This window comes from Epinephelus moara, chromosome 17 (assembly GCF_006386435.1).
Source record: "Epinephelus moara isolate mb chromosome 17, YSFRI_EMoa_1.0, whole genome shotgun sequence".
Lineage (NCBI taxonomy): Eukaryota > Metazoa > Chordata > Actinopteri > Perciformes > Serranidae > Epinephelus > Epinephelus moara.
The window spans coordinates 18965672-18983711 of NC_065522.1; the positions used below are offsets into that span (position 1 = coordinate 18965672).

An 18040-nucleotide genomic window follows, 5' to 3' on the forward strand; every position below is an offset into this window, starting at 1 on the left:
AAAGCCCTTATATTTACAAGAATATTTTTATATCTATCTATAACTATGAAATAACCTGTCCCAGTTAAGTTCTTGCACCTGAGCTTTATACATTCAGTTAAAATACACAGTTAAGCGTAGGGTAGTATGGAGATATTTTGTGGTTTCAATTATGTGTTTTTGGACGTTTCAATCTGGGGCGCGGTAAGCCTCCATTAGGTGGAGTTGTGTTGCTACCCCCTCTCCCCTTGGATCTCTGCAAGTGTTGTGAGGACTCTAAAACTTCACCTTAGCCTCCCTCAGCATATGGGTGAGTAGATGATGGGTGAATTTCATTTTTGGGTGCACTATCCCTTTAAAACCCGAATCATGAATCTGATGACTTCTCTAAAGTCAGTCGACTGCAACCTCTCATTGTACCAGAAGGATGGAAATGTGACAAAAAAAAAGAGAGACACAAAGTTCAGGATTTAGACATGTCTTGTGACTCTGTTGCAAAGACTTAATCTCACTTGAAAGAACAGGACTTTGTCCAACCTTCACAAATACAGTAAACTGAGAAAAGAACTGGGCCCAGTATTGAGCCCTGAGGGACCCCACATGTCAAAGCATGGAAAGTAGAGGTCAAACCAGCTACAAGCGAGCATGTTTGGTAAAAAAAGATTAACCAGTGATGTGCAGTTGATGTTAAAGAGTAGTGTGATTACTGCACACATTATATTTTTGGGTTATTTTTATTACTTAAGTTACTGTGTTATTTATTAATGGGTACATTAATTATATTTAAGTAGTAGTAGATTCAGCATTATTTAGTTACTGGTAAAAAAATTTTTCATTGTCATTTATAGTACTTTGTATGTTGTTTCATTTGTATTTTCATGTGCTGTGTTTTAGTACAGTCATTGTGTTCCCTTGGTTATGAGCTAACTGGTTCCTACCTGTCCTTGTTTTGTGGGGACAGGTATGAGTGAGACACATGACAGAGTGAGTGCCTCATGCTTAACAGAAAATAGAAGTTGCTGTACCCTTAAGTTTGAATATGTTAGCACTGTCTTGCCGTGTTGGTACAAATTAAACAAAGAGGAAAAATGTTGTGGCCGAGAGCAGGAAATGGCTGGTAACTTTGATTAGCTTTGACTCAGTGATATAATTATATCTGACACCCAAGTTGATCTTCTTAAATATTTTAAAGATGGAGACTTACACAATTTTTCCCCATCATTTTCCCCCAACGCTATTTCAACTTTTTGTCTAACATGAATAAAAACAAGGATGTCCAGGCTTAGAGTTTTCAACCCTGTGACACCACAGCATGCTTTGGGCCAGAAGGGAGAGAAAATTACCATTTTAACATAAATTCAACCAATTTAAGAAGTGGGGAGTGTGGAAATCAGTGGTGTCAGTAGCTTGTGTGGTGCATTAGTGGAAAATATGTCTGTGTCGGTGTTCTGAATGTGCATGAGAACAAAGTGAAAACAGGGAAGCTGCAGCAGCTGCAACAACAGCAGAGTGGAGAGCCAGCCAGAGCCACGGCTACCACCCTCAGGTGTTCCCAGTTACCCTGATGATCACCTGCCTTCAGAGAGAGCACAGACAAATGAATCACATAGAACACAAGATGAGAGAGACAGGCAGTGTAATATCATCAGCATTGTGGTTACAAAAAGGGAAAACACTCAGAGGCCGTTTACACGTACACGGTGATTTTGATAAACGGAGACATCTTCCTTCGTTTGTGCCCTTCGTTTACACACAAACAGAGATTTCTCCTCTGAAAACGAGTCTTTCTAAAAACTCCGGCCAGAGTGGAGATTTTGGAAAACTCCGGTTGCGCGTTTGCATGTAAACTGAGATAAACGGAGATAAACGGAGTTATAGGCAGCCGACGTCGCAGTATGCGCTGGAACTTGCGCCTGTGTCAAAAGTGCGACCTATGTTGCTATGGTGACAATGGATACATGGAAGGCTTGAGCTTCTCGTTACACTGCCACCTACAGGTTTGGCATGCTCTTGTGTATATATACACAGGTAAGTGTAAACGAAGATCTTTTTGAAAACGGAGACGGTGAAATGTCCGTTTATGAAAATAGCCGGCAACGTGTAAACGGCCTCTCATACTTTACAAAGGACAGATGAAGAGGGACAACATGGCTTAAAAATGTTCCCTCAATTTCCCTTAAACCTTAATTTGTTGCAAAGGAACTGGTGAGCTTGTTCCAATGAATGCTTTAACTGTTCAGCCTAAAATCCACATAGGTGTGGTCCAACAGCAGATCTGGATCTGATGCAGGTGCATCGTACAAAGGAAAGACATGATTACTGCTCAGAAATAATTCAGTAGGAGTTCATGTTCACATCATATCCTAAATAAAGTGACAGCCTTTTAATTTATAAAAAACATTTTGGATATTTTGCTCACTAAAAAGATAACCAGTGTGTCTGTTTGGTTCTTTTGTCTGAGTTTTATGAGCTGGGCGAAATTGCCTACATTAGTTAAGTGTAGGGTAAGGCTGTGGTACATTCCAGCGCTAATTAAATCTCATTGTGTTTAAATTATCAGCTTACAGTTGACAAACTGTTCCACAAATTATATTCCACAAATGTAAAATGCATTCAGGCTACAGTATGCCATCTTAGTGTGCTGGATTTCTTTATATGGTCTTCATGTAGAAGAATAGGCACAGGCAGTAAGAGGAAAAGTAAGGTTTGGTTGTGTATGACAGAGAATTTTGTTTTTGCCACTTGCTGTCAGGAGAGGAATAAAAGGAGATCACGGTCTGGGCCTCTTTATATCTGCACAACGCAGACATCACTAGAGTCCACCGGCAACAAACAAACAAACAAAAAAACAAACAATACAACTGAACATATATCAGGCAGCGATTACATTTCCCTCAAAACTATGGCAAAATAAGTTAGCAGTATTGTCACAGGTTTGGAATACCAGGGAGAAATCTAAAAATGTTGGTGAGTTCTGCGAATAAATATTAATAACAAAATGTTGTGACATTCAGAATTTCATAACTGAGAGAATGTGCCAAACTCTGTTGGCTTTCATGTGTTTTAGAGGGATGTATAGAGGGTGAACTTGTTCGGATGTGTGTTTTGTTTTGATTGTCCAACCTCAAAACCACACAGGTGTGGTGCAACATTAAACACGTGAGGATCAACTGTAGGTCAGGGCACAGTGTAAACACTACATACTTAGCAATGATATGATTCATGGCATGATTAATTACTGCTCAGAAATGAGTGAGTAAGAGTTGCAATCTTCATACAAGAAACACTGTGTCCTTGATCATTAACTCCTTTCAGTATTGGTGTATCCTGAAAAAACTTGGAAATGTTCATATCATGTCCTACATTAAGTGACAACCCTTATATTTAAAAGTATAGTTTATATGTCCACTAACTTTGAAATAACCACTGTATCAGTTTAGTTCTTGCATCTGAGCTTTATGAGTTCAGATAAAATACATTAGTTAAGTGTAGCTTGAGGCTTCAACATCAGTCTTTTGAGTTGGAATGAATTTGATAAACTCCCCAAGTGCAAAGGCAAAAAATTATGGTCTAAAAAATGTTCAGAGAATCAGTTCTTCATTTTCCTGACAGTTTACTGTCAGTCAACAGTAACCAACCTCTTTGTACCAGAAGGATAGAAATATGACAGAAAAAGACTTGCTTAGGACTTGAAACACAAAGTTCAGGACTTAGACTTGAGTCACTGACACTCCGTTGCAAAGACTTAATCTCACTTGAAAGAACATGACTTTGTCCAACCTTCATAAATATAGTGAACTGAGAAAAGTATTGGACCCAGTATTGACCCCTGAGGGACGCCACATGTCAAGGCATGGAAAGTAGAGGCCTAACCAACTACAGGCGAGAATGTTTGGTAAAAAACATAAACCACTGAAGTGCAGAGGCCTTAGTCTCATTTATCAAGTTGATGTTAAAGAGTAGTGTGATCAAGATCATAGTAAGTTTTTAGGAAAATTTAAATTGCGCTGTGAATGTGATTGGCCGAGAGCAGGAAATTGTTTGTTACTTTGATTAGATTTGACTCAGTGATATAATTACTACTGAAACCCAGTTTGATCTTTTCAGATATTTAAAAAAAAAGAAGAAAAGAACACAATTTTTCTCTGTGGTTTGTTCAAAGAATGCTAATTCAACTTTTTGTCTAACATGAATAAAAACAAGGACATCCAGACTTAAAGTTTTCCACCCTGTGACACCACAGCATGCAAGGGAGAGACAAATGACCATATTAACATAAATTCAACCAATTTAAGAAGTAAACTAAGGATTAAAAGTGTGTAAATCAGTGGTGCCAGTAGCTTGTGTGGTGCATGAATGGAAAATATGTGTGTGTAGGTCAATCAGTTTCAATCAATCAATTTTATTTATAAAGCCCAATATCACAAATCACAATTTGCCTCACAGGGCGTTACAACATACAACATCCCTCTGTCCTTTGGACCCTCACAGCGGATAAGGAAAAACTCCCCCCAAAAAACCCTTTAACGGGGAAAAAAACGGTAGGTGTTTTAAATGTGCATGAGAATAAAGTGAGAACAGGGAAGCTGCAGCAGCTGCAACAACAGCAGAGTGGAGAGCCAGCCAGAGCCACGGCTACCACCCTCAGGTGTTCCCAGTTACCCTGACGATCACCTGCCTTCAGAGAGAGCACAGACAAATGAATCACATATGACACCACAGGTCTCTGGAGAGACAGGCAGTGTAATATCATCAGCATTTTGGAATAAAGAAAAGGAGAAACACTCATACTTTGCAAAGGATAGATGAAGAGGGACAACATGGCTTAAAAATGTTCCCTCAATTTCACTTAAACCTTAATTTGGTACAAAGAAACTGGTGAGCTTGTTCCAATGAATGCTTTAACTGTTCAGCCTAAAATCCACATAGGTGTGGTCCAACAGCAGATCTGGATCTGATGCAGGTGCACCGTACAAAGGAAAGACATGATTACTGCTCAGAAATAATTCAGTAGGAGTTCATGTTCACATCATATCCTAAATAAAGTGACAGCCTTTTAATTTATAAAAAAACATTTTGGATGTTTTGCTCACAAAAAGATAACCAGTGTGTCTATTTGGTTCTTTTGTCTGAGTTTTATGAGCTGAGCGAAATTGCCTACATTAGTTAAGTGTAGGGTAAGGCTGTGGTACATTGGTACGGTACGTGCTAATTAAATCTCATTGTGTTTAAATTGTGTCTGCATGTGTCTGCATGATATGTTCCGCCAATGTAAAATGCATTCAGGTTACAGTAGGACATCATAGTGTGCCGGATTTCTTTATATGGTCTTTGTGTGGTCTTTATGTAGAAGCACAGGCACAGACAGTAAGAGGAAAAGAAAGGTTTTTGTTGACGATTAAAGGACGTTAACATATTCTTTTAGAAACCTTAAGTACTAGTATGAACCAGTATGTTCCCTTAAAAATACATGTAAAAATAACAAATAAATTGGCGAGAACACAAACAATTTCTCCATTTTTCTTTTAAAAAACATGACTTTTATTTTCAGATTCACAAGTCATACATTGCACATTTAGTCAATGGAATTGATGTCTGGAGTGCATTCAACAACATTTAAAGCATTTAATGTACATTTATTCGTGTATGAGTCTGGTATCATCTTGTAAAGATTCATTTGAATCATAAAATAAATGCTTTTAAAGAAAACAACTTGCCTTCATCTTTTACGCAGTAAAAAGTTGTGCGTCATGTCTTACTAAAGACCAAAATAACACATGAATTCGGCCTGTTGCAGGCCAGTGTTGGTCAAATACTATTACAGTACAATACATCTAACACATAGACAATCTCAACATCAATTAGCATCTTTCTTCTGACACATCACAGAGCTGACTCGATGGTTATGTCCCGACCCTCCTTGACTTTTCCCTCAAAAGGACAGATCATCAGCGGGGCGGTGTTCTTCCCATCATCTTGAACACAGGGGTTAAAGTACGGATACAGGGGCTCAGTGAAGTCACAGTTGCTGTAAGTGTAAATGTGAGTCTTGGCTTCTGCGTCGTAGAAGGACACCACTCCCTCCTCGTAGTCCAGGAAGATGCCGACTTTCCTGGGGGCTTCCTGGAGGTGGAGTGTGACGCAGGGGCCGGCGCAGGCGCTGAGGCTGCCGCCTTTTCGCCGGCAGATCGCCCAGTAACCGTTGTCGGGATTCACTGTGATGGCCCCCTTTCTGGTGATGGATTCTCTGGCCACGCCAAGATCCCAGTCTGTTTTATCTCCAACCTGAAACACAACATACAGAATACAGAGTCAGCCATGCATGTTTCCTTTTAATTAAGTGCTTTAAATACATTTGGTGCAATTGATTTAAAATAGTTTTTGTTCATGTGTTACTTTTAGGCTTTTCCTGTACCATGTCAAGTAGTGTGTTACAGTTGAAAAACCATAAATTCCTGATACAAAAATGGCAAATTGACACATTTTTGACTCAAATGTGACTCCGTATTTGGCTTTGACTGTGTGCAGGCTGTCCTTCTAAATCCTAATAAACCTTTGTTTATCACCACTAAGACACGACTCCACTTAGTGAACAACATGTGCTAGCTAAAAGTGTGTTTTCTTGTTTCAAAGATGCTCACCTGAACCACCCAGTAGCGTCTTCCAGATGCAAAGTTTTGTTTCCCCAAAACGCAGACGCAGGCGTTAAACCGCTGAGGATTGTCTGGGAGCTGGGCATTATTCCTCTGGCTGCTGACGCTCACCTGTAGACCAACATAACCATCATTATCATCTTACACATTAGCCTAATCAGCGACAATTAATAGCCTTATTGATTTCCAAATTAGCGTTTTAGCTTCCTGTGCTTTCTTCTCCAATTTCCATGTGATAATATACCACATTACTTTCACCTTGTGAAAGTAAAATGTGGCTCAGCAGGTTGTGTCTACATGCATAAGCTTGAACAATTATAGCTTAACCTGCTGCGTCAGAACAAAAGATTGTTTGTCTTTACAGTTCTTAAATGTGAGGAATCCAAACTATTCTGAGGACTAGTTTCCTTGGAGGACTCTTTGATCTTCACACATTTAATGTAATGATGATATAATCAGACAATACCTTCTTTCTGTCTGGAGACAGGACCAGCCAGCCTGACGCGGTCTCAGGATCCAGAGTGACATCAACTGCAGAAACAAAGAAGAAAAACAGTGAGTCGGGTAATAAAAAGGAGGGCTTTAATCCAGGTTTGACGAGGCTATTGAAAAAAGAAATGGGTGTGTGATTGTGAACATACCTGCGTATTGATTCAGCAAGTCCGCTTCTGCAAAAAATAAAAAAAAGAAGAGGAGAAAGGTTATTTTCATGCACTGACTGTCACATAATATCTTGAATCCTTTTGTGAAGTAAATAATTTAAAAGATCACTGACCTTGTGCAGACAGTTGGTTTGCAAGGTCCTGGCAGACGTCCACAAGCTTGGAGACGGCTCTCGTCAACGTCCCCATGCAGTTATCCGAGTGGACCGTGACCTCAGACCAGTCTCTGGTGGTCGGGAGTCGACTCAGAGTGGGGAAGCTCTAAAATCAGAAGAGCACACACAGGTTTCTCATGAGCACATGTCTTGAAATGTTGATGCAGCACAGAAATGTTGAAATGCAGTTTGAGTATCTTACCCGCACGAGGTGCACAGGGTTCGGGGCGTGCTCCAGGTTCTGCAGCACGCTGTTCCTTGTCTGCAGCTCTTTGACTTCCCGCTGCAACTCCTCGTACAGCTCTGCGGCTCTCCTCTCGGCCTCCTGCTGCCTCTCCTCCAGCTCCTCCACCAGCTCGGCCTGCTGTCTCTGGATGGCGTTTATCAGCATGTCGCAGACCTGAGCGCTGCGTTGTATCTCCCCCTCGGAGATTTGCTGTTGATTGAAATGATGAAAACATGTAAATTTACACATAAAAACAATCAAACGTGACCAGTTGGATCTTTCTGAACATGCATCCATGCTATAACTTACTCTGCTTTGAGCCACTGAATCTTTTATCTCGTCCATTTTTCTCAATCTGGCGTGGATCATCTGTTGAACGCTGGCCTTTGTCTCCCTCAAACAAATCTGAACAGTCAAAAAAGGAACAGTTTTGAATATAATGTGCTGCAAAATGTACAAAAATGCAACAGCTTTATTGGCTTCAAGCCAAAATATGTAGATGAGTTCCTCACCTTGACCTTCTTGCTCTTCTTCCCAATGGGGACGACTTTGTGGTTCTTGTGGTTCCTCTCTGTGCATCTCTCACACACAGGCTTCTGGTCCTTCTCGCAGAACATCGTCAGCGGGTTCTTGTGGGTTCTGCAGAGGTGACTGGTGGCGTAGGTGGCCGGATCCATCAGCCCGTGCCTCAGCAGCTCCGGATCCCTCAGGTGTGGCGTGAGGTGAAGCTCGCAATAAGACGTCTGGCACGCTAGGCACGACTTGACCGATGGCATCTTGTCTCCGTTGCAGACGTCACATGGAACCTCATCAACCTCGAAAGGTTGGTTTAGGGAATTTTTCCTGCTTCCTGCTTGCCCCGGAGCATCGCCGTCCTCTTGGTTACTTTTAAATAGAATTAAATTATGTTAAAATTCAATTTAATTTTGCTTTTTGAAAATTGTTTCCAAGCATCTGAAGGAACCAGAGTGCTTAAAAAAAAGTACAAAAAGAAACAAACCTTTCATAGAATTTAATGATATCAGCGTATCCATGGTTGATCCTGAGCTGTGGGCGTGTGCTGAATGTCTTTTTGCACAGCGGACACTCGGGTTTGGGTTTTGTATCCCAGAAACCTTTGATGCAGTCCAGGCAGAAGTTGTGTCCACAGGGGATGGTGGTCGGGTCGGTGTAGATTTCCAGACAGATGCAACACTTGAATTGCTCCTCGAGCGGCACGGCGAGGGCCATGTTTGTGACTGGAGAGAATAAATTATATTACTTTAACATGCATATGCTCATGCACAATTTAACTGCACATCATGCATATAAGACAGATCGTCTTGTCTCCAGCAAAATTCACAAACATCGAACAATGGTATTTTTTTGCTATCTAATACAGAAGAAGTATGAATAAATACTATTAAATATTTCCTCTTGCCTTTTTGTCCAGGCTTTGAGACCATTAAAGTGCATCAAAGTTACAATCGTTAAATGTTTTTAATCGTCTGTACAAACAAAGACTTTCTAAAAGTAAAGTAAATTTCGAATAATGCAATGCAATAAATGTAATGAAGTAGATGTCAAATAGTAAAATACATTTCAGCATTGATGTCGCAGTGTGTCATTCTGTTTTCTTGTGTCTCATAATGCTTCAGTATCCTCTTACCTGTTTGGGCTGTCATGTTGAGCGTCCTGATCGTTCTCATCAGATGCAGCACACAGTGCATGTTGCAGCCTTTATATACTCACAGTCATGCTGCCTGATCACCGTTAAGCTCCTCCCCACTGGGTTCAGGTACTTTTCAACATCATCACTGAAATTTTCTGGTATTTCTGGTTCCTCGACTTTGACTTGCTATTGTATATAACTCTACCCTGAGGTCACATGGTCAAGCTCTCCGAGGGCTTGGCTCTCTTGGCTGCAGCCTGAGCTGTAATCGGAAAGGCAGATCAGCACTGTAGTTTGAATTCCCGACATGTCTGTGACCAAGCAGCAGCCAAAACGTAACAAGCTAATTGCTCAGGTTAATAGGTATGTGCACCTGTGTAGAAAATAAATGTAGAAAACCACCTGAGATGACCATAATATTTAATAAATGTAATCAAACTGCATTGTGCCATGGCCACCCTGCTGTGACCCAACATGTGGGTATGTTTTTGGTTAGATTAGATTAGACTACAAGTCAGCAGTAACTGATCTGCCCATAGAGGACATAGCAAGCTGCCTGCGTCGAATACTTTTCTTTTTTACCCTTTTTTATTTGACAATCAAAAAATTCACGCAAAAGGGAGATTGCAGAGTGACGAGCGTTAGAGTAAAGGTTCATTTATTCTCCCTTAGATACGTCCGTACAACCATCAGGTGATGGTGGAGGAGGTTGTAATGATGCACCTTTCAATGGTGGTCTGTCGGGACATTTAATACTTGTGGCATTTGGCAGAGAATTCTTTTCACTACATAACAGATTGATTCTTCTGTATCACCATTTCTTAAATATCTGTTTCATGTCTCTCTCTACACAGCCCCCACAATTTGGAGGCACTGCTCAGTTTTGTTCATATCTGTAAGCTTTCAGGAAATGTGCACAAATACAGATGAAATGAACGCAGAGCACAGACAGAAAGATCTGTGTGTGTCCGTATACGTATCTAACACTGAGCATAAATGAGTATAAGAGTTGGGTGCAGTGCAAAAACAAAAAGAAGACAACATTTGCAAAAAAATGAACAAAAAAAATGTATTCTGGATTTCGTTGTATGTTTGTACAATGGCAGTAAAGAAATCTGAAATCTGACACACAGAGACAGACAACTATTCACACTCACATTCACACCTACGGACAATTTAGAGTCACCAGTTAACCTGCATGTCTTTGTCTTTGGTGGGAGGAAGCCGGAGTACCCGGAGAAAACCCACGCTGACACGGGGAGAACATGCAAACTCTGCATAGGAGGGCTCCTCCACCCTGGGATTCAAACTGGGAACCCTCTTGCTGTGAGGCGACAGTGCCAATTTTTCAGTTTATATGAGATAATTCAGTAGATAATTACTTATGAATGATTATTAATTTTTGTTTAAAAAAAAGGCAAAAACTATAGAAGACTTTCCGAATTTTCAGACTTTCATTGTCTTTAACAACATTTTTAAACACACACACACACACACAAATATGGGAGATGCCATTTCGTAGAGAATCAACTCTCTTATCCTCCCAGTTTGCACTGTATGAAAGAAACTGCAACCAATTTTCCACCACACCAAAGCCACACAGTTCACACAATCATATATAATATATTTTAATTTTCAGTGGCCAGAGGAATAACACCAGTCCTCAACTGTGCAACTTTAGATTCACAAACTGTAACAGAATATTCAGGACCAAACTTTTGTTTAATATGCATCGAGGTTCGTAATATACTTTTTTTTATCTTGCTATTTAGTTTGATTTGTCGAGATGTACGTGCATAAACCACATGTGCAAGTCCATCAGTGCACATGCAGTGACGTCAAGAACAAACAGATGTTCTTGATAGATAAGAGATAAGAGTTGTTTTAGTACTTCTGCATTTTTCTGTTTAAATGCGTTTCAGCTCCGCTGTCACAACGGAAAAAAGGAAGACAAACCTTTTCTTTAAGTCCGAAGTGTAAACAAACGCCCGAGTAGCTGCACGTCAGAGGGAAATATTGTTTTTCAGTGAACTGATTTAACTTACGTCTAACAGAAAAGGGTATGAGATAAGATATGGCCAACTCATTGTGTTAGAGACGGATTGTTTTCTTTCTGCAGACTCTCTGGTTGTGAAAGTATTAAGCTCCTTTACTTCAGTAACAGAGGACAGTACTGCAATAATAAAACACTCTACATGCATTGTTTAGTGGATGATCATCCTATGTGTTGCATGTTGAATCTTCTTCTGGAAACAAGCAGAGGTTTGGACTTAAGTTTTGTTACTTCAGACTTGACTGTTTGCAACTCAACGTAGAACTGTAGAGAACCATGAAGAACTAATGCGATGTTAAATACCGAAGAAAATTTCATTCACATTCAAAAAGTAATGCACAAAAAATCCAATCTAGAGTATGTAAAACATGTGGGTCGAAAAATACGCCAAACTTGTAAATGTTAGAGCAGTGGTTCCCAACTGGTCCAGCCAAGGGGTCCAGATTTCTCTTTAGTCATTAGTTCAAGGTCCACAAAGTTCAATATATTCAACGTCATACTTGCGTTTGGCCATGTTGTCGAGCTAGTTTGCTGTCTCTGTTAAGCAGCTGTCCATTAGTCACTCACTCTACAGCAAAAGCTCTGAACCAGATATTTACTGTACTTCAAAATATAAAGTGTGTCTTTTACAAACTCTGATACATCACTAACGGTCCTTTCAGAATGGGCTCGCGACCCAATGAGTTGGGAATCACTGTGTTTGAGCATGCATGATTTTTATGAGTTTAATATGTTATTACTCTGCTTTTAAAATTGCATTTGGTAAAGAGCGAATTACAACTTGTTTAGGACTCATAACTCAAAGTCAAGGACCTGGGACTTGAATTGGTCAGACAAAACATGTCAGTGTTGACTTGACCTTTTTGCACCAGGCTGTAAACATGTTGATTTCTGCTGTAAAGCTGGGCATTTCATATGAATGTCTATGAGGACTGACTCGCCTCTAGAGCCAGCTTCAAGTGGCCATTCAAGGAACTGCAGTATTCAGGACTCGGGTGTTCCGAATTTAGCTAGGTTGGCTAAACTGGCACACTTACGGAAATGCTCATTAAAGTGCACTGTCCATGTAATCTTACACTGTATAAACAGAATAAAAAGTGAAGTACAAATACTTAAAAACTAAACTGGCTCAGAGGTAGAGCAGGTCGTCCACTATTCAGAAGATCAGTGTTTCGATCCCCAGCTCCTCCAGTTCGCATTTCAAAGTAACCTTTGGCAAGATACTGAGCCCCATATCACTCCCAATGGCTGTTTCATCAGTGTGTGAGTGCATGTAAATGGTTACCGAGTTGCAGGTGGCACCATGTATAGCAGCCTCGGCCACCAGTGTGTGACTGTGTGTGTTTAGTTTAGTTTAGTTTATTTAAGAAGGGACAGTGTAAATGAATATTACCCATGGTATAAAAATGCTAGAATTAGCCAAAAGGCTATTTTTCATCTGTAGTCCCTTGGCCAAGATGTTACACAAGGCTACCTGAAATACAACAAAGTAGAAACAAACAAAGAAAAAACTGATTAATGTAAGTCCAATATTCACTCTCTTCTGGCTCTGTTTTGGTTTGGGTTCTTTAGCTACTAAATGCTCCACTGTGTTCACCAGCTAGTTGCTAACTGTGTCTGTCTGCTGTTCGTCGCCCAGTTCATGCAGACGTATGCACCTGATATGCTGCAACCAGTGTAGTAATAGACAATGAGTCATCTACACACACACCTACACGCACACAGGTATCAGCCGTATGAAGACGTGGGCAGACTCAATGACTCACAGCAGGTCCAACAGAATCTCTATTGTGATACTCAGAGTGCTGACAGAGTCTCCAGTAAGCATTTTAATGTTGTTTTCCTGATCAAGGTGGAGCTAATTATTGTACATCATGTAATCATTCAATCCAAGAACGTATGATTTTATAAGATGGATGTGTATACCTTTCTGTAAAACTACATAAAAAGTGTCACACTGTGAGCTTCAGATGTTTTAAACTTTTAAACGGAGCCCCTGCTTCTGTTTTTTATGCTAAACCAAGCTACTCCAAACTAACTGCCTGTCAGCTGTAGGTTGATATCAATATACACATACAAAAATGGTATCAATGCTTTCATATAACTCAGGACAAAAATGTCAAACTATTTCTTTAGTCTGCAAAGTACCTGTTAGCCTACTGTTTCTGTCACATAAAGGACAATATCTGTCTCTGTAGTGGAAAGTTGTGTATACTGGTGTGGAAATACCCGAGTTAGGCAACACATTCTCACTCCCCACTCATCAAATACAGACACTTCCCCAACATGTCAAACTGTAACACTCTATGTACAGTACACGTCCAGCATTAATTTATATTACTTACATGCAGTGTGTTATTGTTAGGTATATTTCCTTTGATTTAGGGAACAAAGGCACGAGGTTAGGTCATACTAGCACACTACATTGTTAGTTAAATAACTCAGTTGACTTTTGGTTTCACCAGACACAAACAGCAATCCCCCAGGTGAAAGTCCAGAGTTTGTTTGACCCGTATACTCCAGCAGCTGCTCAGGCTATAAAAAAACGCTGCAGTTAGGTGCATCTCATGCAGAGGGCCATTGACCGTGCATAAGTATTTGATGAACTGGGAGTGAGACAGGGTTGTAAGTAACCTGGAAGCCCTGCCCCTAGCAAATTTGAATTTCCTCTGCATGGGGATCTGGCCCCGACGAGCAGAGCCTGCCGAATCGCCATCGGACCAATCAGATCATTCTATCTGACAGAGACGGGCTCTGGGCGGGCGTAACATGATGACGACAGCGCTGTGCCATAAGAGTTTAAAAGTAAACAGCCAAGATGGCAGCTGCTGAAGGATTGCGTCCATTCAATTTAGCTTTGGAAGAAACGCTAAGCCAACTACACTTATCTTTTTCCTTGAGAGAGGAACAGAAGACTGCCCTAGAAGCCTTCGCTTCCAGGAAGGATGTTTTTGCTGTTTTGCCAACGGGATACGGCAAAAGCATAATATACCAGTTAGCCCCACTGGTCGGCAAACCAATGGGGCTTACTGCAATGAATACGTCACCTTGTTTTTTGCTCTGATTGGCTATCGTGCTATCCAATTGCGTGCTGCCGCATTTAATATGCCTCAGTTAGTGCCGCCCCTTGGGTAGGAAGGATCTATCGGTGAGGGCCAGACTCAAAATCTTTCTAGATTTGAGTCTGGATTTCCAGGCTAGGTTGTAAGCAAGTAAGTACCTCAAAATTATACTTCAGTGCAACACTTGAGAAAATGTGCTTAGTTACTCTCCACCACTAAACATAAAAAAGTTAAAGTAGGTTAACCAATCTTTACAAGTCTGGATAATAAATTAAAAACAAGACTGAGGGCTTATCTATGCTCCCTTTATGAACAAAAATGGATACGTTCTTTTTGAGCGTTGTAAACCTCACTGCCCTCATGCACCATGTGTTGTCTATGCTGGCATAGATACAGCCAATAGATGGCACTGAGTCTAAAGTTGCAGACATCAAACGAGGAGACGGTTAGTCGGGTTGTAATGACGTTGTACCTTTTAATAGAGGACGTGCAGTGCTAGTGGACGGAGAACTCTTCTCACTATATTACTGATTTGTTCTGTTCCACCATTTTTAAATCTTCTTTGTGTCCTACGGTTGTATCTTGCTTGAAGTTCATTACAATGCCCCCACAATCTCTGGTGGCACTGCTCCATTTCGTCTGTATCTGTAAGCTTTCAGGAAATGTGCACGAATACGGACGAAATGAGCGCCGACTACAGACAGAAGGCTCCGTCCGTCTCCGTATTTGATGAGTGTACAGCCATGGTAACGACTCTATGAAACACTGCAGAGAAAGGCACAGTGGTGTTTTCAGAGAAATGCTCACATCAGCGTGCTAACATGCTAAAGTTTAGCAGTTAATGTTTACCATGCTCACAGTAACGAGTTAGCGTGCTAAGATGTGTTGATTAACATAAAGTATAGCTGTAGCTGAAAGAAATGCCGTAGTTTTTCAGGTATTTGGTCATAAACCAAAAGATTGGACAAACTTAAGGCTTGAACTAATGAAAACTTGAGTGATCTCCAAAGTTTAAAGACAAAACCGAGGGGGTCAAAAATTTCTGGCAAGCCATTGTTGAGATATTTCATGCACATCAACCTCATGCTGGTGCCAAAACATGAGTCAGGATCACCAGAATCGTCAGGATTCATTCTCTGAGAACCAGGTATGTCTTGACAAAACCCTAAGCCTAACCCTTTACCGCAAACCACCAAATACTTGAAATATTTTAGCCTGGAGCAACATTGCTTATGTTTTTTGGCACGAGCAAAGAAAAGCTCCATGTGAATCTGCTTGCATGTGTGATAGAAACAGGAAACGCAGTCTCAGTGATAAACAAAGCGAGATCGAGGTGACAGTGTCTAGAAAAAAGCACATTGTATTACTTAAACACCCATGTCGGAGTGAAATTTTTGCACACAGTGTTATATGTATTACACAAGAAGATTTTAAATGTGAAATTGTTGGGTCATTAAATAATCTCTCAGTGTTGCATCACAGCATAATCATGGAAAACAACACCGGAAGGACACTCATGATTAATCACTTGTCATACAATGACTTAATGATTTGTGGTAAATGACTAATGAAAAGGACATTATGTTTTCCCATTGCACAACACTGATGACTAACACTCACCAATAAGCTACTCCACAGCTACATACTACAAATTAACAAGGCTTTAAAGATGATATCAATACAGCTGGTGATAATTTAATGACAAGCTGTAGCCAGCCAAGAGGTAGCCGAGTAAATAATTTAAAAGCACATATACAGTTCATCAGCTGCTCACTGCTGGCTGTATTAGTCAATTTGTAGACTTAGAAGACTACTGAGTGATCACTGTATGACAGGTTTATTTCAATAATGAAACAAAATGTGACCATAATTATTCCTTGTAGCCTGCAAACAGACATTAGAACACTTAATGACAAAAGACCTTCAATTTGAAGTAACGAAATAACAACTGCAAATACTGCAAAAAGTTCTTTTATGTTACATATCTGTCACATCCTTGTTATTTACAACTTCTTCTATGTAAGTTTATATGCTGCATTAATTGGGAACAGCAGACTGTTTCTGTCGATATATGTAAAAAGATACTGTTCTAAACCTATCATGTTGTAGATGTTCTGCTAAATGTTCTTTTTTTTTTTTAAAATGATGTTGTAGTTTTATTTCATGTAAATGAATGACATCTTTATTATAATTATTTTATTTGTGTATCATGCATATAACTATACCAAGCCTGCAAGATTTTACACAACATTACAACCACAAGTGAATGTAAACCATATTTTTTGAATAGAAGAGTTGAAGAAAACACAATGTAAGCCACTAACATCACTGTACTCTGTATGCTCGGGCTGGCTCTCCTTACAACTTTGTAGACTCTTTCATTGGCATTCTCTTGTTTACAAAGCTATTCTTGGCCTACTTCCAGCATACTTATGTGTGTACATTAAGCAAAAAATTGAAAATGGCTATGCTCACCGTTCTTATTGTCTGTACCGAGGGTACGTACAGGGTTTGGGAAGCGAGCATTTATGTACGCAGCTTCTTATGTGTGGTATCTTCTGCAGAAGGACTTAACGTTGCATTCATTGGTTCCTCTCGGCCGTTTCAAAACACCGTTGCAGGATTTTTGTAGACAATCTTTTATATGCCAATGTCACAGTAGCCCTTTTTAGATAGGAATTGTGCAAATTTGCAGGAAAGCCCAATCAGTCTTCGTTCAGCATTGGCAGTATAAAAACAAAATCGGGGAGTGTAGAAAAATGCCGCCTACCTACTTTTGTTTATACAGAATGTGCCTTTTTCGGGGCAATGGGGGGCGTGAGCAAGTAACAGAACGTGTAGCTCAGCATGTGACGTAAACAGTGACGTGGGAGGGAAGCCGCGGCTAGTCAGGTGGCGATTCTCTTGTAAGTCAGCCCGTTCTTCACCGTTACCGTCATCTGACAGTTAATGGCCCCTTCGTTTGTGGGGGCAAGGCTCATCTTTACAGTATCTGTCAGGTTTGCGTTTCCCTCTTGCTACTTGCTAATTCCTGCTATCAGCTGTTTCCTGTTTATCCACCGCCAGTGGCTCGCATGTGCGGTGTCATCATGAGCTCCTCCCACAAGTCATCAACAGCCCCTCCTGTGGCGAAAGGGCGCCTGTTTTTTTCAACCAAAAAGGTTCAGCCAATATGACTACCCTACGAGGCGAAAAATTGGACACCTTGGATCAACTCGCCAATCCGACTCTGTGTGTCTAAACGCTCGCAGCTGGCCGGCAAAACGGCCCAACATTCGCGGAAAATCTGGCAGTGTAAAAGGGGCTAGTGTGTCTTAGCTGGTCTTTGTAATCATGTGTAGTTGCCATTTTTGTGTTTTTATGGTTAATTTCTAGTATATATCAACATACTTTTTGGCTTTCTTCGTAGTAGTCTTTTTTGTGTTTTATATTACTTGGTTTAGAGCTTTACATTTTTATTCTGTATTTTTGTTTTATGTTGTCTTTCTGTAACTTATGTTGCTTTCAAGGACGTTCGTGAAAAGGAGAATTGTAATCTCAAGAGGTTTTTCCAGTTAAATGAAGGTCAAATTGATTTTCAAAAAAAACAAATCAAGAAC

The 18040-nt window shown here is 40.4% G+C and overlaps 3 protein-coding genes across 3 annotated transcripts in view; all 3 read right to left on the minus strand.

The window, feature by feature from the left end:
* The window catches only part of LOC126403715 (serine/threonine-protein phosphatase PP1-beta catalytic subunit), a 659813-nt gene that overhangs the window by 161191 nt on the left and 480582 nt on the right, over positions 1 to 18040 (minus strand). The window lies entirely within an intron of this gene.
* Positions 1 to 18040, minus strand: part of c17h11orf68 (chromosome 17 C11orf68 homolog) — a 616176-nt gene that overhangs the window by 117548 nt on the left and 480588 nt on the right. The window lies entirely within an intron of this gene.
* On the minus strand, positions 5519 to 9461 carry LOC126403709 (E3 ubiquitin-protein ligase TRIM39-like). The gene is made up of 10 exons (XM_050066437.1): positions 9324 to 9461; positions 8676 to 8913; positions 8188 to 8560; positions 7985 to 8080; positions 7652 to 7885; positions 7408 to 7555; positions 7274 to 7300; positions 7099 to 7163; positions 6621 to 6743; positions 5519 to 6264 (listed from the first exon to the last, which is right to left on the minus strand). The coding sequence occupies exons 1-10, from the start codon at positions 9382 to 9384 to the stop codon at positions 5863 to 5865; spliced, it is 1767 nt and encodes a 588-aa protein (XP_049922394.1). The 5' UTR covers positions 9385 to 9461; the 3' UTR covers positions 5519 to 5862.

What these genes read in the sequence shown, in the direction of transcription:
- LOC126403709 (XM_050066437.1), bottom strand. Translation starts at nt 9,384, where the DNA reads ATGCACTGTGTGCTGCATCTGATGAGAACGATCAGGACGCTCAACATG. An exon ending in CAACATGACAGCCCAAACAG is followed by an intron (nt 8,914 to 9,323) that starts GTAAGAGGATAC and finishes TATTCTCTCCAG; the next exon opens with TCACAAACATGGCCCTCGCC. An exon ending in CTTGCTGAATCAATACGCAG is followed by an intron (nt 7,164 to 7,273) that starts GTATGTTCACAA and finishes TTGTTTCTGCAG; the next exon opens with TTGATGTCACTCTGGATCCT.